The 22,394-nt window shown below is 44.7% G+C and overlaps 1 protein-coding gene across 3 annotated transcripts in view; it reads left to right on the forward strand.

Moving 5' to 3' along the window:
* Positions 1 to 22,394, forward strand: part of LOC311240980 (CLIP-associating protein 1-A-like) — a 127,226-nt gene that overhangs the window by 14,288 nt on the left and 90,544 nt on the right. For 2 of the 3 annotated variants that reach the window (XM_084329617.1, XM_084329618.1), the window contains exon 4: positions 21,362 to 21,490. In XM_084329617.1, coding sequence (XP_084185743.1) covers positions 21,362 to 21,490 — 129 coding nt within the window. Of the gene's footprint in view, positions 1 to 612; positions 660 to 21,361; positions 21,491 to 22,394 lie in introns of those variants that run through there. The other variant, XM_084329619.1, reaches the window with a different exon arrangement.

A 22,394-nucleotide genomic window follows, 5' to 3' on the forward strand; every position in this document is an offset into this window, starting at 1 on the left:
GTATGTCACCTGAGCAGGCAAATGGAAAGCACCTCCGCCATGCTGGACACCAGGTTATAGAGGGAGGGAGAGATGAGAGGGGGAGACTTACTCAATGTCAACAGATGCGTGAGGGAATATGACCGTCAACCCTTTGTATATTATGGACAGTGTCTCAGCTACATCCTAATACTGTCATCAGTTGAAACATACGTGTTATATTGTATATTGAGCATATTGTCTGGTATAGTTCCACTACTTGATTTGTTTATGTCTTGGTAATAATTTGTCAGTGTTTAGAATATATAGAGAGAGATGGGGAGAGAGATGGATAAGATGCTTTATATTAGAGAGAGAGAGAGTGAATGAATTAATCCATGTTAGTGGAAGAAGTGGGACTCTTACTTTGCTAGGCCAGCACTCTTATTGTGTAGGAGGAGGGGGAGGAAGGGGGGCGGCCCCGCTGTCGTCCTTCCAGTCACAAGATCAAGAGGGGAGGGGAGGGAGCAGAGGAGGAGGCAGTGTGGGACGTTGCAGTGCAACAGCAGCAGGACGGGACGGAGAGACAGGACGGCGGTATTTCCCCCCTCTGCTCGCTGTCAGCTGTGTGTGTGTGTGTGTGTGTGTGTGTGGAGTAGCAGCAGCCCAGCGCTCCATTCCTAGCATGACCACAGGAGAAGGTATTGATCTCTCTCTTTTTCTTTCTCTCCCTCTCTCTCTCTCACTCTCATTCCACCCTGTTGATCAGCTGGCCCGAGGTAAACGCAGTGGCACCTGGCTTGTTATTGCAGGTAGAGGTCTCTCTCTCTCTCTCTCTCTCTCTCTCTCTCTCTCTCTCTCTCTCTCTCTCTCTCTCTCTGGTGTATGGGGTGCTCTACTATATTACTGATTCTTATTCTGAGGAAGGTGTTTTTAATGCATGCATAATGTTTTGCCGCTTTCTCTTTGGTGTGAAATTTTAATAACAGTCTCATGTTATTGCACAATTCTATCGCCACCCTGATTTATATTAGTCCTGGGTACTTGCACAGGGAGCTGTGATTCGATGCTGTTGTATGCCTTGCACTGTATTCATAACTACCTACCTCATCCTATAGTCTACCCATATATTACTGTTTACATACCTGTATGATGGTCATGGATAATAATTCTATTATACTGTACATATATTTGTCTACAACGGTTATATCTTCATATATCCCTGTTCACATACTTGTATAGATACCTTACTACCATAGTATATTTATACATGTTTTAAACCTATTTATACCTGTATCGCTGTATAGCATAATAATACTGTACATACAACCAATAGCTAGTAAACCCGTCTGGTTCTGTAAGGGAAGAACAACTAGTAAACCCTTCTGGTTCTCTGTAAGGGAAGAACAACTAGTAAACATGTGGTTCTCTGTAAGGGAAGAAAAACTAGTAAACCCTTCTGGTTCTCTGTAAGGGAAGAACAACTAGTAAACCTTCAGGTTCTCTGTAAGATTCAAGAGTTTATTCATCACATACATACCAGGGCATACATTGAAATGCGGTTGGTCATGCCCGCTACGATTGTGCAATAAAACGATAGTAATAGTAGTAATAATAATAAGATAACTAGAATAGACATGGTAAATAGACATGTTAATAAATCGCTTAAAGTCACTGGATCCTATGTACACTCCTATACAATGTGCAGTCTTTATTCTATGTCCCTATGCTATACTTGCTGTTACTAACTACTATGCAACAATCACAACAAGTTCTTTTCTTAAAGTGTCCTTTTTCCTTCCTTTAAAGTGTCCTTTTCTTGTGTCTTTAAAGTGACCTATGGTGCGTTTGTGTGTGTGCGAGTGCCAAATGTTGTGTTGTGTATGTGTGTGTTCATGTGTGCTTGTGTTTGGAGAGATCAGTGTTAATTTTTCTGATGGCCTGAGGGAAGAAGCTGAGCCTTAGTCTCTCTGTTCTTGCTGCGTGCATATGGAGGCGCTTGCCTGACCGCAGCATCTTGAACAGGCTGTTGTTGGGGTGGTGAGGGTCCTTCATTATTCTGCAGGCTCTGGATTGCACCTCCTATTGTATAAGTCTTGCAGAGGTGGTAGTGCAATACCCGTAGTCTATTCTGCTGAGCACACCACTCTCTGTAGCTGGTAAGGGAAGAACAACTAGTAAACCCTTCTGGTTCTCTGTAAGGGAAGGAGGACAAGGCAACACCACCAGTGGAACTTGAATGGCCCTTAAAATATTTGCAGTATTGAGCTTTTTTAAAACGTGTTTGTTTTTACAATCTGATTGCCTTTAAATGGCGCAACATATGAACTTTATATAAGGAAACTAAAACAGAAATTTGACAAAAGGCTAAGCATTGTTAGCCATCGTACTGTTGTTAGATTCTGTGTGAGATTGGTGACCTTGTGGTGCATTGGATCGTGGCATACACATCACGCTGGGAGCTTGTATTTTATACCCTTCATAGAAGGAGGAAGATCAAGGGAGTGTAAACGCTCCCTTTCTTCACAAAGGTTGGAACCTAAACCCATTTAGTTTGCTGGCCATTTTTCATCCCCTCACCCTCTGAATGCAGCCCCTGGACTGAGGTGTGGAGGGACTAGGAGGATTAGGGTTGCAGAGGTAGGAGCCTATTAAATAATGAACAGCATGTGCGGAGATACTGAGGACCATATTAGTTACACAGTGCCCTTCAGTCTAAAACGCTTCATGTATCTGTTTTGGAAAGGAAATGGTTAACTGATGCTGTTCCTTTTTTTTTTTATATATATATATATATATATATATATATATATATATATATATATATATATATATATATATATATATACATTTTAAACCATATTATATTTATTGAGATTTTTCTTTTTCTTTCTTTTACCCGAATAACAAATCAATAAATAAAATAAAACAAAAAACTCTTTCATCAATGGTGTTGACTTAAGTCCAAGGACTTGGTGTGTCTTTACACACAGGGCCTATTGGTAACTGTTCCAATTCCCTTAACCCCAGTCCTAGTTCCGTCAAATTGACAAAATATACATGAAGACAATTACAATGCAAACAGCATCAAACTTCAATTCCCCCCCCCCCCCCCCCCCCCCCCCCCCCCCCCCAAAATGTCCATAATGGACAAAAAAAAAATAATAATAATTAAATGAAAATGTGTAAGTACAAGAGATGCATATTAACACTTTGCCGCCCGACCACGAGTTAATACAGGTTTCGAATCCATGCGTTGTGGACAGAATCACGTATAAAGCCGTGGCAAGTTGTTATTGCTTTTATTACATTTTAATAACCGGGTCAAGGTCGCGGAGCGGCACTGCATATATTCCCTAGTCTGTGAATTCGAGGATGTGCAATACTGGCCAGATCCTCCTAGGGGCGCCATCGCTCCACTGCAGTATGCCCTCCATCTCAATGGAGATTTTTAGTACCTGGATTCTGAACCAGCATCCTGTACCATGCATTACGTTTCGAATCGCAGATTTCACCATGGAATAAGGGGATTTATCATATCAACCAGCCGATCGGCGTATGTGGCTAGTTAGACGAACACTGCTATTGGTAATCAATAATAATAAACGACGTCCCCCGCCCCCCCCTTTCATGCATACATGCTTTGGGACATTCCCGATGATATGCAGTTTGAGTTATTTCTTTAGCATCTGTAAAACGGAAATGCCGTTTGATATAACGTTAGCAGCTATTAGCCCTATAACTAGCCTTCCAGAAAATATACAAGACAAAATCCGCTATAATCCTTATATTCACGGCGCTATAAAATGACAACCTATTGATGCATTTTTTTTTGTCTTTAAGCCATTTTGAAGGGACGGTTTATGAACTCAATTGACAATGAGAATGGACAGATAGCAATACTATAAAGTATAGATTTAGCTCTACAAAAAGACACCGGTCTGTTTACAAAAGCTGGTCCTCAACCACTATATTAGACGGGTCCCAGCGGTCGCCAATGTGTTCAGGATACTTCATGCAGTATATTACCCTTTAGTTTTTAACACCGGTTTTCATTATAACATCCTCTTTTGTCCCACGGCAGCTTTTTAAAAATGTTTTACTATAACACTAAAATGTAATTTGTAAACGATGTTTAACACTTTAATCGCCAAGGACGCCTTAACTCGTCATTCCCCGCCATGCTAATTCTGCCAATGACGCCGTAACACGTCATTGAGATCAATATTTAAAAAAATCTGTGATCGCAATCATATTTCTCCCGCGGAGACTTGAGATCTACTGTTATAATTTATAATAATAATTTATAATAATTTAGGACCTGCTCCGAGGTCATCAATTGGCACACATGCGATGCATGCATGCAATTCGTATCTGCGATTAACCCATCCCGTCATCCTTCCCCCCCAAGGGCAGCCGGGAGCAGACAGGCGTCAACGTGAGCCGCGCCAGGGGACCAATCCAAGTGCTCCTGTCCGTCTTCGTCAAGGACGCCACAGCGTTAGCGATCTTGTTGTTGTGCATGTTTTTCCATTGGGTTTATCTTATCGGGGGGGAAACCCTTGCGAGCACGGGGAGAACATGCAAACTCCACACAGAAAGGCCTGGGAGATACCCCACCTGGGTAACTGGCATCATGGAAACCTGGTCCCCAAGCGGGAATCGAACCCTGGACCTTCTTGCTGTGAGGCGACAGTGTTAACCACTACACCACCGTGCAGAGTCCCTCTCAACTCTCCAACGGTTCAAGAGCGCCATTCCGCCCAAACCGGAAGCCGGAAACGGAAACTGGTGCTCATCCAAATTCCGTCCGATCACTCGCTGTAGGTCCCGGGACTCGAGCTAGACACAATGGATAGTGATCCGTTACCAATAACTCGATAAACAACATGATTTGGACGTATATACTATTATACAACCTGGAGATGGATAGCATATTTCAACATCCCATAATAGGAATATTTTTGCTCCACGCTCATCGCCCAACGGCCCGAGGAGACTGGGGTAAGTTTCAGCGTTTTTTTTACCGTGTTCGATACAAACTGCTCTAATGATCATATCACCCACACTAGATGAATCATCTAACGTTGGCCACGGAATTATAAACGCCCCCCCCCCCCCCCATCCGGTCAACATCAGATGATAAGTAGTAACTTCTAGAAGCACGTCCATTTGAAATTTTGTATCTCGCGCCAATCGCTATCAAACTGTATTTGATCATCAATATAATGCATTTAGGGCTATAAATCACGTTCTGCAGAATGCTGCAGAAAACGATAAAAACATATTTATACTTTAGACCGTATTTTAGTATGAATATGTGAATGAAAAAGTATAACGTTCCTACATCCTGAACGATAGATAATTGACGTTGAATGGGCCATAGTAATGTCAATTTAGCAATACAATTTAAAAAGTTATAGCCCTGCAAAGAAGGGGAACTTCACCATAGACAAATAGAGATGGCAGAGGATGGTATAAGGATGTACATAAGCCTGGCAAAGAAAGTGTTAAAATAAATAAATAAATACAAGTTTTAAATAAACCTTTCTTTTAAGTTTTTTTGTGAACTGGTCGACGATACACAAGCGAGTGTATTCTATCACCCCCTCCCCAGACTCGCCCTCCTTAGCAGAGTGCCTACGATGGTTCATCATTTCAATAACGGCCTAACAGAGTGTAAGAATTTACTCTGTCATGCCATGAGTCATCTTTGCATGTGTGTGTGACTGTGTGTGTGTGAGTCATATTTGCTCAAATATTATGGCTCAAGAGATATCTCAATGGGAAGGAAACGCTTCAGTTATCTTTAGTGCAGTGCAGGCGGCGCTGCCAGAACCCAGGCCTTCTGGTGTCACACTGCCCAGGCCATATTATCCGCTGTCTCCATTCAGTTCACTTGCCTCTTCATTAGCCCTGAGGGGACAGTGTGTTGTGTTTTGAGTTGTTGCGTGAGCCGCCTCCTCGATTGTGCTCCAATTCCCTAACGTCCTCTTTCTGACGCCGTCTCGTCAACTCATGCTCGACGCCTTTTTCCCTTGTCAGGGTTGTTGTTGTTGTTGTTGTTGTTGTTGTTGTTATTGTTGTAGTAAAGAGTGGATACAAATTAAAAACAAAAGAAAGAAAAGGGGGGGAAATAGGTTAAGTACTAACTTACCCAGAATCCCCAGTGGTCTAGTTCAGTGGTTCTCAACGTTGGGTCCTGGAGAGGGTTTTGGGCGCTCTTCTTCAGAAGAGCGGGTTTCAGTGGGTTCTTCTTCAGAAGAGGATATATGAGTGACTATTCTGCCCATAGGCTTCACACTCTTCACTGCTATCTGCCCTCCTACAGTATAGACTGTTATGGAATAACTCAATCTTATTAAACGGGGGTCTGCAGCTTGATATGGAACAATTTGGTGACTATTTGACACCAGAAAGATTGAGAAATTGTGTTGCTGAGGATCCATGGGAGTGCAGTGTCTAATAAGATAAGATATTCCTTTATTGATCCCCTTGGTGAAATTCAGGCATCATAGCAGCATGGGGGAAGGGGGGGGGGGGGGTACAGGTAGTAAAAACAACACAAGCAGTGTAAACAAATAGGTCAATATAATTTACTATCTAACTAACTGAAAAATATATTCACAGTATTCACAGTGTCACATAAGGTGCAGTATGCATAAGGTAGTGTTATAATTTACTATCTACTGAAATATACATTATTCACAGTATCACAGTATCCACTGAAATATACATTATTCACAGTATCACAGTATCCACTGAAATATACATTATTCACAGTATCACAGTATCCACATAAGGTGCAGTATGCCTAAGGTAGTGTTATTGTCCTCCTTGGGTTCCTATTAGTCCTAGGTCAATGTCTGGCAGCAGTCGAGGCCCCCTGTTGTGGAGCCTGGAGGCCGCTAGTCGCTGCCCCCTGTTGTGGAGCCTGGAGGCCGCTAGTCGCTGCCCACTGTTGTGGAGCCTGATGGCCGCTGGTATGAAGGACTGTCCGAGGCGGTTAGTTGAGTGTCGGGGGGGGTATGAGTCTGTCTGTCCTTGTAAATTGTGCATTTTATATAGTGCTTTTATCCAAATCGCTTTACAATTTTGTTCCTCACATTCACCCATTCACACACATTCACACACCAATGCCGGAGGGGTTAAGTGTCTTGCTCAAGGACACTTCAACCCGCTGCCCGGTAGGAGTGGGAATCGAACTGGGAAGCTTCTGATTACTAGAAGACCAATGTACCTTCTGAGCCACTGTCGCTCCCTTGTATTTCATACCCTTCGTAGAAGGGAGGAACAACAAGGGAATGTAAATGCTCCCTTCCTTCACAAAGGAAGTAATGAAGTGATGTAGGGTGGAAGATCATCAATAATGGCTTCAATCATACAGAAACGGATCAGGTCTCTCTGCCAGAGAGGACCACCCAACCTTATACCAGGATACAATAATGGGTACCATAACTGTCACCAGTGATGAGCCTAAGGGCAGAAAGATATACAGAATCCAAAGGCTTTAGAGTGGAAGCAGCAGCATGTCTATAAACTACATATCCATAATCAAAAACAGATTCTGAACATCTTGTTAAGCTGAAGACTTTAAACCCTGGCCAAATGGCAAGGAATACATGTGTTCTTTCCCAGCAGCTAAATAACTCTTCAGACTGAGACATGGCAATGCATTTGTAATGATGTTATGATGTCATGCTGTGGATTCCTATTCAGTTCACATTTGGACTGCATTTATATAATGTATAATCTTCAATTTATATTTTAGCATGTGACTACAGGATAATTTTAAGGAAAAAGGAAAGATTTTACATATATATATATATATAAAAAATATATATATTATATAAATATATAAATATATATATATATATACACACTGTATAATATATGAGTGAATGTATTCAGACAATGACCAGAGTATTTTCTTAGCCAAATGGAGTTTTATATATTCAAAATAATAAGCTAAACAAAAAGAAAAGAAAACCACACAACCATGGTGTATGTGGCCATTCATTCACAAACCCCAAGCCCCACTCAAGTCCAATGTCCAACCTATGAATATGCAGGAGACGGCATAAGCCCGCCCTCTACTATTAAATCCTTAAAGTATTAACTTAATCCACAAAAAAATTGATCTTCATTGAACAGCATAGATCACACCTGTATATTCCTGACTATCTGGATCTGCTGTCTTTTGGGAGACGCATGGATGAGGCTGCCATACTCTCCATCTCTACAGTCTGGAGGTGATCAGAGTGTAGACTGCCACACTCTCTCCTTCTCTACAATCTGTAGACTGCCACACTCTCTTCATCTCTCCCCAGGCCCTGTGATGATGTAATGTTTGTGTGTTAAACGCCTCACCTCCTCTCAGTAATTTTCTAAATTTGCGTCCGGTAGATCAGCTGTCGGAAGCCATTAGGCACCGTCGTTGCCCGGCTACTTTCAGGCGCTGCCAGGTGGTGACCTCGTGACTCGGCAGGGACCAGTGTGCACCAGGCTTTGATGGGGAACTAGGCCCGATTGAAGAATTGATACATGATATTCCTCTGGTCTAAGACAGTCCAACAGTGAATATGAACTCTCCCAAATCTAAAACCTAGAGTGCTAAAATTCTTAATTTGGTGATGTCATCTTGTATACATTCTGAAGCTGTGTATAAAAACTAAAACATTCTCCCATTCATTGTCTATGTAGCTCCGTCCAGACTTTATACTTGATGACATCACAAGTCTCAGTCTTACTTCTCTGGCTTTGGGAGAGTAGCTCATGTTCACAAGTATTGATTGGACTTTCCTCTGCCATGGAGCTAACATATTGGCATTTTTTATTTGGGTGGTGATCCCCTTTTTATTATGGGTGAATTCACCTCAGAGAGAGATGCAGATCCTCCTGCCCTTGTGGCGTACTGGGACTCTCAAAAATAGTTTTGCCGTGGTTTTCTGCCAGAGATGAACAAGCTCCTTGTAAGAAAACATGCAATTAGATCTGCTATATGGTGTAGTTGTCGAGGCAAACGTCACCGATCCAATATGGGAACACTGCCATCTGGTGGATGGAGATGCTTACTGCCTTGACATTGCATTGTTGATTTATTTGGATGAGTTTGTTTAAATTCAGTTTGACTCGACAGCTGAGGCTAGCATACCATATTTGTAGGCTGCTTTTTTCTGTCTAAAAAATGCCCGTCTGACCCTTTAACACACAGAACAGGAAGTTGATAATAGGTGGGCTTCTTCCTCCTGGTGTGAAAGGGGTTCATGTGAAAACGTCCTGGTGTGAAAGGTTTTTCATGTGAAGGTGTACTGGAGTGAAATGGGCTGATTTGAAAACATACTGGTGTGAATGGGTTCATGTGAAGGTGTACTGGTGTGAAATGGGCTGATTTGAAAACATACTGGTGTGAATGGGTTCATGTGAAGGTGTACTGGTGTGAAATGGGCTGATTTGAAAACATACTGGTGTGAATGGGTTCATGTGAAGGTGTACTGGTGTGAAAGCAGTTCATGTGAAGGTGTACCGGTGTGAATGGGTTCATGTGAAGGTGTACTGGTGTGAAAGCAGTTCATGTGAAGGTGTACCGGTGTGAATGGGTTCATGTGAAGGTGTACTGGTGTGAAAGCAGTTCATGTGAGGCAAGTCAGTCAGCCAACCAACCATCTCACCATTCTTCCACTCTCTCCTTCCCCTCTGGTGAGTCATGGTGACATCACAGCTGTTTGACCTCCAGCAAACCAGGCAGAGGCCTCTCCCTTCCTCCCAGTGCTACAAGATTTGGGCCTGTGCTACAAAACTATCAACCTCTAGTACCAGTGCTATCTGCAAAAAAAGTTAACGTACAGCCCTGCGGCTTCTCTCTCTTCCTTTACCTTCTCTCTCTCACTCACTCACTCACTCACTCACTCACTCACTCACTCACTCACTCACTCACTCACTCACTCACTCACTCACTCACTCACACTCACACTCACACACACACACGTCCTCTGATCATAGACTCCCTTATTTAAACAGGCAGGTAATTTAAATACACATTCTTATTCACATGCAAGAAGTGGCAAGAATATATTCACCTATATGATAGTATGTCATACCAGTTAATGTATCAAGAAAAATACATGTCATTTTGATGACGGAACTCTTCAGACAAACTTTTAATTACTGACATGAATTTCTTGTTTATATGCGTCTGTCCCGCAATATGCCCAGACAATGATAATAACCTCTCACATAGTAGTGTGAGAGGGGGAGAAGGAGAACTTCAGTTTTACTGTACAAAAGTATATTTAAGAGATTAACATTGGACTCCATTCAGTTGGATTTGTGACACTGTTTTGATTCCACATAGTAGAAGGGGATGTTTTTGTGACCCTTTATTTTTCCCCATTTGAGGTTGGACACAATTACATTGTGTGATTTGCTTTAGAAGTGCGAGGGATCCGTCTCGACTCCCGGAGTCAGCATTGCCTTGGCTTGGGCTGATCGTCATACTAACTCGTTTGGCTGGGTTAGGGGGAGGGAAGCCGTGGGTGGGAAACTGGCGTTGTGGACAGCGACGCCTACAGGTCAGGTCTGGGCGCTTGCTCAGCGGAGGCAGGACTTGATGAAGGCAGCGTGACCTCCCACACGTTACACTTCACCAATGAGAGTCCTTGCTGCCAGGTGAAAAAAGAGTCACTGGCTGTTGCCACACGTGTCGGAGGAAACGTGCGGATGACTTTGTAACAACAAATGTGCTTTGTTTGTATTAATTTAGGGTTGTGCCATTATTACTATGCAAATGTAATAATTGTGATTGATTTCCTGTAATGAGTTGTATGTGTTGTTTCAAGCATCCTTGACATCCAAGGACAACGATGTAAATAAGTCATTGCGCCTTTTTCGTTCCTATCCTTGACAAAAATGTATAATAGAGTAATAATCTGTATATGTTTTGTTGTCTAAATAAAAACCTTCAACCTTCTTCAGGGTTCCCTTGTACCGACCAGTAGGAGAACATGCGCACAACAACCAGGTAGGGGAGGGGGGGAATTGGCACAACGACTAAAATTGCGATGGGGAGAAAACAGAGAAAAATCGGAGAAAGAGAGGATAAAAAAATAATAATAATAAAGAAGTGCAAGGGATCCAGGGAATGATCTTTGAGTAATGGAATTTTGCTTACTAATGTACCTGTTATACAATGTGTGTTGTTGCGATGCATTGAGGTCCATTGTTTGGTTTTAATGCTTAAAAAAAACGTATGTTTTAGTGAACCTTTTTATAAGAGTAAAGTCGGACACTACATTTTGTGAGTACTCTTATTACTGAGTAATGTTACATTTAGCAGGTTAATATGGCCATCTGTTGTTGCCTATTGGGCTTTGCCATGTTATGATTGCAGCATATTTACCTTATTTTTCTGGACGTCATTTTGGTTGTTTATTTAATTTAATAAACATACATTTGCATAAAGCAGGCACATCTGTCCACTCCCATGTAAGAGTATTAAACATTTGCAAGGTACATTTAGAAACTTTTTTGATAATCATGCGATTATTTTCATTCATTCATTCATTCATTCATTTTAATGTGATTCAACGGGAATCGATTTGCGACTGATCTCAAATGAGATTAGATTAAAATGTATTGTCATTATACAGCACAAGTACAATACACAATCCAACCAGAGTGGATAGATAAATGCTCGCACGCTTAGGCTGCTAGCCATACACCTTTCTCCATGCATATTTATTTCTGGAGCATTTATTTATCCACTCTGGTACTTGTGCTGTATAAAAATAACAATACATTTGAATCTAATCTCATTTTGAGATCAGTCGCAAATTGCTTCCTGTTGAATGGATCGATCTAACTGTTTTAACAGCAATAATATAATCCATTTCAGAAGCGGAACGCACGCAATATGTTCTGTGTTTTTAAAGTCGTAGTTGGGGGTAATTGACCAATGGTAGGCTTTTTTCTTTTTCTCATCTGGGTAAAATTGGGTCTTGCCTAAGAGAATAGCAAAAATAAGAAAACATTGCTGAATCCCAGGTAAGAACAAAATAAGAAAAAATGCTAGTTAAGAACAGAATAAGAGGAAATCTGTTTTCATACAATATATCGCTTTGTGAATAAGGCCCATTGTGAGTATGCACCATGTAAAAAAACCTGGGTAGGCCTGAATCTCCTTTTCATTATGACGGGGCCATCCACAGAACACAAGTACTAGGGTCTTGATTTACTTGCTTTTAAACACGTGTCTGCAAGTGGGCGGAGCCGCTTATCCTGCATACCTTTGGAGCGCACTTTGTGCACGTCCTCAGAAATGAACTGTCCGAAAGATGCAATGAAGCACGTCAAAAGTAGGGGGCAGTGTGGATGTGTCAGGCTAAACGCTAAACCTCCACATGGAAAAGCTGCAAATGAAAACTGATGCGATAGCTTTTTCTGCCTTGATCTCAACATAACCTCCTCGAGTGTCGCCGTGTTTTATTTTTATGTTGCAAATCTGGATAGTGGATTGTTCACGAGGAAGATATTGATTGAGCCCAGGCTCTTGGCTATCCTTGAGGTTGGGGGAGGTGTCAGATCTGCCTTGTGGTTCTTCTGGTCCTTTTAGATGTCACTAGTACACTCACAGTGAAGGCAGGCAGGGTTCTGCATCTTAACACAGCAGGCTGCCTGATGGGAGTTGATCATCAACGCATGTGGGATAGAGAGAGCGAGAAATAATCAAGAGAGTGACGGAGAGTAAAAGAGAGATAGAGAGGAGAGGGGGAGTGTGTGTGTTTGTGACCGCACGATGGGAGGGGGGCTAGTGGCACGTGCTGGTCTACAACGTCACAGGAGGGGCAAGCCAAGGGTGTATGCTCTCCTCTCCCCCTCTCTCCACTGTGAGAGAGCTAGTCAGGGGACAGCCTGCCATGGCGTGAGGACCGAGGAGGACCGACCGACTGACTGACTTAACGGTCTTGTCTTGTCCGTCTGTTCGTCCCTCACTCTATCCGCCGCTCTTGTCTGTGTCAGCATGCTAAGGAAACTGGTTTGTCGGCGCATCTGCTCTTGTAAGTTGCTCTAGTGTTTTTCTACAGGGAAGGGATAAGAAGGAGAGAGGAAGGGAGTGAGAGAGAGGGAGCGGGGGGGTTGTAGTGATGAGGAGTTGTGGAAATAGTATCCATGATTAATGAAAAAGCACCCGGGATGGTCTCGAGTCTGGAGATGAATGGGGGGAGAGAGAGAGAGAGAGAGAGGGTCACCTCAGTGACAGAGAGAGAGAGAGAGAAAGAGGAGGAGATGAAGGGAGAGAAGAGGGTGATGTATGACAACGGCAGTTAGTTCTGGATACGTTTATTCAGGAGCAACTTGATTATCTTGGATTGGGAATGTAAACAGAGAAACAGGGGTGAGTCGTCGGTTTTCTTTTATGAATGTCTCAGTTCATCTGTTTTTATTATTATCCTAGAAGGGATTTTTCTGTTGGAATCTGGGCTTTCCTTCCTACAGGTCCTCAGGGGAGGTGGCAGGTCGGGCGAGTAAGATAAGATATTCCTTTATCGATCCCCTTGGGGAAATTCAGGCATCATAGCAGCACGGGGGGGGGGGGGGGGTACAGGCACATGGTAATAGTAGAAGACATAATACAGGTAATATAATCATGTACAGTAGAAAAGTAAAAAGACTAAAAAAGCAGCAATGGAAGAAACAATTTCTATAAAGCACTGTTTTAAGAGGAACACCGTTCAAATTAGGAATTCAAATATGTTATTTCCATGGCCTGGGAAAGTTCAATCAGTATTTGTGAACATGAGCTACTCTCTCCCAAAGCCAGGAAGCAGAGTACTAACTTCGGGGGTGCGCTGTGTGACGAACCCCCGCGCCTCCCAACAGAAATGAAAGGCACACGAGGGACAGTTGATACGGACACTGTTACAATTTTACACTGTTACACTATGACTATTTGGTCAACTAGTGGAGAACAGCCATGAAGGACCAGGCCAATCTTTTTTACATGTAGCTTCCAAGTCATTCTTGCCTTGATACAAAAATCAAGGCACCATTCTTTCTACCATTTTTTTTTTACCATTACTGAAATATTTGGTGGTTATTTTCCGCTGATTCAGCACTGCCATGGGCTTCCAGTGTATCTGAAATGTGTCTTAAACAAGTAAGTCACCACATTTGACAAAAATGCTGCTAACATCTCATGTGTCACTTGTTTTCTGAAATGGATGGAGAACCTGAGAACTGTCTGACTCCACGGAACACTGCACAGACTCTGGCGAAATGTGCTGTTACTATGTATATCATTTGTACTATTATCTGTAAAGTATACATTGTCTACAGTGTATTACCATTCCATTATAATTATTATGTTCGGTTATTATTATTATAATATTCTTGTATACATATTTTTCCTGCCTGTACCATGCTGCTGCTGCTATGACATGCTATGATAAGGGCATTAATAAAGTAATTGACTTGACTTTAAAGCTTTTCCGTTGTGATATAATACAGCACCTGAGGAAGAAATTGTAGTCTTATTTTTTTAGACACCGTATTAACCTTTTCAGGAAAATAAATGGAACTCAGATGTTCGGTTGGTAGATGTGGTGACTTCATGGGTTCATGTGGTGTTTTTAAGACGCAGAAACACTGGAAGCCTATGGCAGAATCTGCACAACGTAACTCTTTCAAAATGAAGCGTAAAAAAGAAGAATGACACCTTGCTTTTCAAGAATGACAAGCCACATGTCAAACAGACTGGTCTGGCCCTTTAAGAAGAATGACTTTGGAACCTACATGTCAAACAGATTGATATGGTCCTTTTAAGCGTTGAGCGTCAACCAGTAAACTCGTTTTTAGATCCTTTGATCTTTTTCCTCTGATCCCTGTTCTAAATCATCATCCGGATCTTTCTAGCCGTCACTGGCTCGTTTGCCTACGTTGGAATTGCAATGCTGATCGAATATTACCAGGTGGCTTGAAGAGATTCACAAATCGATCGCCCCGAAATTCCGTTGCCGAAGCGCATTTACCATCGAAATGTGTATAGACATATACACTGGTAATCGCGATGGCGATGCGATCACTTGGAATTATTCTTTTTGGAATACCTTCTGGCTAAGGTAAGGTATATTCTATGTCTATTTTACCGAACCTGAAACATGTTTTTCTAACGATCACAGTTTTGTGTTTTACTATCCGTAAAACATGCTCGACAAACACGATCGCGGTTTTGAGTTAAAACGACCCCCCCCCTTGATGGATTTTGTGAAGGTATATACCTTTTTTATTTGGGGTTTCAGGGGATTAACCAGAACGGTTTGGCCTTATTGCACACAACGTGTTTTATCTCGCGATCTATGGAAAAAGACTGGATTATTTTGGGAATGCGTGATGTTTAGCGTGTAATAAACTACAAACTACACTGTGTAGTTCAAACTCTTTTTTTCCATGTTGTTAGTGTCTGTCAAATGAGCCACACCATTGTCTCCACAGCTATAATACAGAACACACACACAGCTCTGCAAACATCGTGAAACACCACGAAAATGACAATTTTAAGCTGGCCTGAAGCGGCAGAGATTGGGACAGTTTATGGCGCTGAATGAGTTAAGAAGAATGACTTGGAACCCACATGTCAAACAGACTTATATGGTCCTTTTAAGAAGAATGACTTGGAACCCACATGTCAAACAGACTGATATGATCCTTTTAAGAAGAATGACTTTGGAACCCACATGTCAAACGGACTGGCCTGGCCTTTTAAGAAGAATGACTTGGAACCCACATGTCAAACGGACTGGTCTGGCCCTTTTAACACTTTGAGTGCCAGCAGGGGGCGCACGATTTAGCGCTTGAGTGCCAGCGCTTAAAGGAAAACTCCAACATTTTGGGAAATTAGCTTATTTAACATCTTCCCTGGAGTTCGACAAGAAGATGCATACCTTTTTTGTCTCCGTGCGTGCATTTAGCTTTGGGAACAGTCGCTCCGTTAGCGTAGCTTAGCTTCATCACTGGAAGTGGGGGGGGGGGGCGGAGCCTGATGTTCCCTACAGGGTCTTACAGTCACCAAATACAACTCCAAAACGTTCCTGTAAACATGTTGTGACCTGTGTATTCACGTGGAGAAATAAAAAATAATTTAATTAGACAATTATGTTTTATAAGCAAATATACTCTGAACTATTTTTTGCCTAACCACTCGAGTCTCTGGGCGCAGTCAGTGGTTTCAACGTGAAGCTGTGTTTGTTGATATTCTCATTCCTTCAAAGGATCCGAACAGATTGAAGTTTATGGATACAATGACTTAAAATCCTCTTACCTTGACGATTAAAAGCCTCCCCAATTTAGAAAACGGTAATCCAATGGCTGGTATTGATAATATAATACTAACTACTGCACGCTCGGAGCTAACCGGAGCTAACACAGAACAGGATGGTAAAGAAAATATAATGACTTCCTTTCTAGGGTTTTCAAAATAAAAGTGCAACGTTTATAGCAGCGGAAAACGTTTATTTTGTACATTATCTAACGTTAACACGAACCTAAACTAACTTTAGGTTAGTTGTAACGTTAGTTTAAGTTCGTACATTTTAAAAACGACCAGCCAGGCAGATTTTTTACCAGCCAAAAATTATAAATGGCTTTTTAGTATATCGCCATGTGTTATTATTACCATATAATACTCTCGTATGCTATTTTCAATTAATATCATAAACAACATAAGGAATATTAGCATAATTTTGAGTGGACTGAAGGAATGAGTCAGCGTTAATAGTTTTAAATGCAAATAATTTATTGAAACATAGAAGTGGGGTCGGGACACACACTGTTTCAACTCACCACCCCCGCATCATATTGTAGTCTAGTCTGTCTTCAAACTTCCACTCCTCTCGAAACTTTTTTATATTTGAATATCAACATTATCTGTCCATCCTCAGTAATCCTCAATTTACTATAATATACTCCTGTCCTGAGTCCTGACTAGTGACTTCATCGTCTTTCCAAACGCACACACACACAGAGAAAGGGAGAGTGCCCCCCCCCCATTTCCCTTTCCCCAGTCCACACTGTCTGCTGTTCTCTATGGCTCTGCCTCTGATCAGGATTAGCTTGTTAGCTTACGCTAACGTAACGTTCATTTCGGGCGATGTGGGCATAAAGGAATGGCGACGATGCAACGCATGTTAGATGCATTTGACCCGTTGTGAGAAAAAAAAACACCACAGACTTATTTCGGGTCACAAAATAGGCGCACTGCTGTGTAGCCCTGCTCGGCTTTAATGCGAGCAGAAGCACGGACTGGGCGGATATGACTCGCGGAGTTGCCATGGGGTTTTTTAAAATAAGAGTATCGATATGAACCGAACGTTGTTAGCTGCCGGAGCCATAGATATTATGACTGGAGCTGCGCTTGGGGTGGAAATGAGACCCACCACGGATTTTCAAAATAAGAGTATCGATATGAACTATTTTGTTACCGGCCAGGTGGCGGGCAGACCTCTCATTGTTACTCGCCAAACCTTAAATCTGCCCGCCATTGGCGGTTGGCGGGTACTTATTTTGTTCCCTGCATACACATATAGGGGACACGTTGAGATATGTGAAAAAAACTCTGATTACTCCAAGACTGGTAAAATAGATTCCTTACCTCAGATCAGATGTTTTCCAAAAAGATGATTCCAATTTCTGATCGCCATTCCAAATATCGATTGCGTTTATTGATCCAACGCTGGGTACTCGAAACACATAATCCACGCTGTTCTGAGGGACCACAATGAGTCCGATCAGCTTGGGTTACATGCCTGAGAAGTTAAATGTGGATTCCGGATTTTTCTTTTCTCATCCATTTTCATTGAGTCCCATCCGTGCATTACCATCCGGGAGACGATAGGGGGCGTTATTTTCTCTGTTCGAGGCCAGATACAGTCCCAATGGTAACGTGAGGCTAGATTGATGAAAAATTCATGTAAATCGCTAATAAAATAAATAACTATTAAACAACGAGATTTCTCGTCATTGGCACTGAACGCATGGCATGAACTAACGAGATTTCTCGTGGCTGGCACTCAAAGTGTTAAGAAGAATGACAAGGAAGAGGTCTATGTTGCTGTTCCAAATAAGGTCATGTTCGCATCTGAACTCTGCTTTTGAGCGAGTTTTCCATCCAGCAGCCCGCTGTGCTGCTCTTCTTAGCCAGGTGTTGCTGCTGAGCACAGGGGGGACAGGCCAGGTGGCACTGCTGAGCACAGGGGGCAGGCCAGGTGGCACTGCTGAGCACAGGGGGGCAGGCAGGCCAGGTGTCACTGCTGAGCACAGGTGGGCAGGCAGGCCAGGTGGCACTGCTGAGCACACAGGGGCAGGCCAGGTGTTGCTGCTGAGCACAGGGGGGGCAGGCAGGCCAGGTGGCACTGCTGAGCACAGGGGGGGCAGGCAGGCCAGGTGGCACTGCTGAGCACAGGGGGGGCAGGCAGGCCAGGTGGCACTGCTGAGCACAGGGGGGGGCAGGCAGGCCAGGTGGCACTGCTGAGCACAGGGGGGCAGGCCAGGTGGCACTGCTGAGCACACAGGGGCAGGCCAGGTGGCACTGCTGAGCACACAGGGGCAGGCCAGGTGGCACTGCTGAGCACACAGGGCAGGCCAGGTGTCGCTGCTGAGCACACGGGGGCTGGCCAGGTGTCGCTGCTGAGCACACGGGGGCAGGCCAGGTGGCACTGCTGAGCACACAGGGCCAGGTGTCGCTGCTGAGCACACGGGGCTAGGTGGCACTGCTGAGCACACAGGGCAGGCCAGGTGTTGCTGCTGAGCACACGGGGCCAGGTGGCACTGCTGAGCACACAGGGCAGGCCAGGTGTCGCTGCTGAGCACACAGGGCCAGGTGTCGCTGCTGAGCACACAGGGCCAGGTGTCGCTGCTGAGCACACAGGGCAGGCCAGGTGGCACTGCTGAGCACACAGGGCAGGCCAGGTGTCGCTGCTGAGCACACAGGGCCAGGTGTCGCTGCTGAGCACACAGGGCAGGCCAGGTGTCGCTGCTGAGCACACGGGGCCAGGTGTCGCTGCTGAGCACACAGGGCAGGCCAGGTGTCGCTGCTGAGCACACGGGGCCAGGTGGCACTGCTGAGCACACGGGGCCAGGTGGCACTGCTGAGCACACAGGGCAGGCCAGGTGTCGCTGCTGAGCACACGGGGCCAGGTGTCGCTGCTGAGCACACGGGGCCAGGTGTCGCTGCTGAGCACACGGGGCCAGGTGTCGCTGCTGAGCACACGGTCGGGGGCAGGCCAGGTGTCACTGCTGAGCACACGGTCGGGGGCAGGCCAGGTGTCGCTGCTGAGCACACAGACGGGGGCAGGCCAGGTGTCGCTGCTGAGCACGGGGGCAGGCCAGGTGGCACTGCTGAGCACACAGGGCAGGCCAGGTGTCGCTGCTGAGCACACGGGGCCAGGTGTCGCTGCTGAGCACACGGGGCCAGGTGTCACTGCTGAGCACACAGGGCCAGGTGTCACTGCTGAGCACACGGTCGGGGGCAGGCCAGGTGTCACTGCTGAGCACACGGTCGGGGGCAGGCCAGGTGTCACTGCTGAGCACACGGTCGGGGGCAGGCCAGGTGTCGCTGCTGAGCACACAGACGGGGGCAGGCCAGGTGTCACTGCTGAGCACACGGTCGGGGGCAGGCCAGGTGTCACTGCTGAGCACACGGTCGGGGGCAGGCCAGGTGTCGCTGCTGAGCACACAGACGGGGGCAGGCCAGGTGTCGCTGCTGAGCACAGGGGGGCAGGCCAGGTGGCACTGCTGAGCACAGAGGGGGCAGGCCAGGTGTCGCTGCTGAGCACACGGTCGGGGGCAGGCCAGGTGGCACTGCTGAGCACACGGTCGGGGGCAGGCCAGGTGGCACTGCTGAGCACACGGTCGGGGGCAGGCCAGGTGGCACTGCTGAGCACACGGACGGGGGCAGGCCAGGTGGCACTGCTGAGCACACAGACGGGGGCAGGCCAGGGGTTTGGCTTTTTCCTACAGACACAAGTCACATTGTGTTGATATTGAGCCGAGGTGTTGCACCGTGCTTTGATATTGTACTGGGAGAAAAAATGCTGGTCGATGCCACATGACATGTCGGAGGAGTGCCCTGCTTGTGTGTGTGTATGTGTGTGTGTGTGTGTGTGTATGTGTGTGGAGCCTTTGAATAATTTATGAGGATTGATTGCTAGCCTGGCTGATTCCTGCGCTCTGGGGGACTCGCATGGCAGTTGGTTGTCCATGGCGAGAGTGGTTTTCCATAGAGTGGTACCTCTGGAGGTTCAGGGAGCATGGGGGTATAGATTGACTGACTGAGTAAAGCTCATAAATTACCCTGCTTCACACTCATACATGTTGACATGTGCGATCTGTTAGGCTCTGACCCTGTTGACCACTAAGGCTAAGCAGTTGTTGAGCGGGTTGTTGAGGAAGGGGGGTTAAGTTAAGGCACAACAGTGGTGTGTGTCGAGGAAGAGGAGAGCGTCCCGGGGGTCGAACCAGCAGCCTTTTCATCAGGCCACCGCTGCCCCCAATTTTGTAGCGCTGTCGGAGACAATCTATGTAATGAGATGGTTCATTGGGCTCTTTGGGTATGGGGAAGTCCCCTGAAGATGGCAGCAACAACGAAAGCACCTGCTGGCTGCTGCACACAACAAACATAATTCAAAGAAAATGTATTTTTCCTTATAAAATTATAATTCACTGCATCTTGCAGGTTTTCAATGAATTACAATCTCTGCTAAAAGGTTGGCAATCACGCAGTGAGTGATTGCCGTGGTAATTAAGGACTCTGTGGCAGAAACCACTGGATGGCGTGTGTGTAGAAGATGGTCTATGTTGAAAAAAGGCATTTAAAAAAGAAAAATTTGAAAACATCAAATTAACCATTCTGTGTTGTCAGCAATTTACCAGTGACCTGGAATATGAAAGAAAAACAATGATATATATATGACAGATTCTTACCCCATTCAAATATATAGGGGTCAGATATTGTTACAGTTAAAGGCTGTTAAGCTGGAGTGTTGTGTATATATTCATAGTTAAAGCCTGTAAGCTGGAGTGTTTATATATTCATAGTTAAAGTAGAGGCTGTGTTCTTTCAGTTGAAGTAAAACACACCTCAAATTGATCGAAGCCGTCTATACCAGCGTGAGTTGCTCATACTGAAATTGAGGAAGAACTTGTAGGGTTCTTCATCGGAAGACATCTAGCTCTTCTAAGAATGTAGTGGGTGAAGTCATTCCCTGAAGTAGGAGGTCTGCCTCTTCCATTGCTGAGATACTCGGCCTAAGCATTCCTTTTGTGTTGTTTGAAGGCACCACAGACGTCATTGTGTAGCCAGTGACTGGAGCTCTCTGTCTGACTCTGTCCTCTCTCTCTCCCCCTTCTGCAGACAAGACCTTTGAGGATGATGACACGGTGGACGGCGGACGCTCCTCGTCCAAAGCAGCCTTGGTCCCGGGCAAGAAGGCGGCGAGCATGGGCTCCTTCCGGCGGCCCGCGTCCAGCGCCAAATCCGCAGGTCAGTGTCGACAACACAGACTCAACATATGTGCCGTTATAATGTTGGTCCTTAGCAATTGGAACCTTCATGCATTGACTACTGTGAATGGTCACATTCACCTCGGTGCACATATGACATTTGAAGTACAGTAAATACATTTATGAGTGTAATTTGTGAAAAGTACATTCTCCCTACTTTCAAGTTAAATGTGTACCTTTTTATATAAATAAATGCTGCATACAGCAGTGTATAGTCATGTGACCTAACCACTGAACCTAGATCAGCTTTCTGCATACTGCAGTGTATGGCCATGTGACCTAACCACTGAACCTAGATCAGCTTTCTGCATACTGCAGTGTATGGCCATGTGACCTAACCACTGAACCTAGATCATCTTTCTGTGTACAGAAACGGTGCCTGTTTCAAGAGGTAGGGTTCTTCACAGCTGAACTGAAGAAACTGCACTATGTACATATTTAACATGTTCTCAGTGTTGGGACAACCCCCCATTCTGTAAAAACAATCCAAAACACCTGAAAGGGCAATTTTCACAATAGATGCATAAAAATATACTTGGATATACTTAATTTTTACTTTGGTGTGTGTGTGTTTCTCCAGCCTCAGAAATGTGTGTTGAGGGCGTCTGGGTAGCGCAGTGGACTAAGCACTTGCCTACCACCGCAGAGACTCTGGGATCGAATCCAGCTGTCAGCGGTACCTCCGGCTTGGTCAGTCGTCCCTACTAACACAATTGGCAGTGTTAGCGGGTGGGAAGCCGGTGGGGTTTGTGTCCTGGTCATTGTAAACTGCGACTCCTACTGGTCAGTTGCCTGTTCAGCAGGGAGGGGATCTGGGGGAAATAGCGGGAACCTCCGCACGCGTTACGTTCCCCCAGTGAAACTCCTTGCTGTCGGGTGAAAAG

Source organism: Notolepis coatsorum, assembly GCF_963971535.1.
Source record: "Notolepis coatsorum genome assembly, chromosome: 1".
NCBI classification, from domain to species: Eukaryota; Metazoa; Chordata; class Actinopteri; order Aulopiformes; family Paralepididae; genus Notolepis; species Notolepis coatsorum.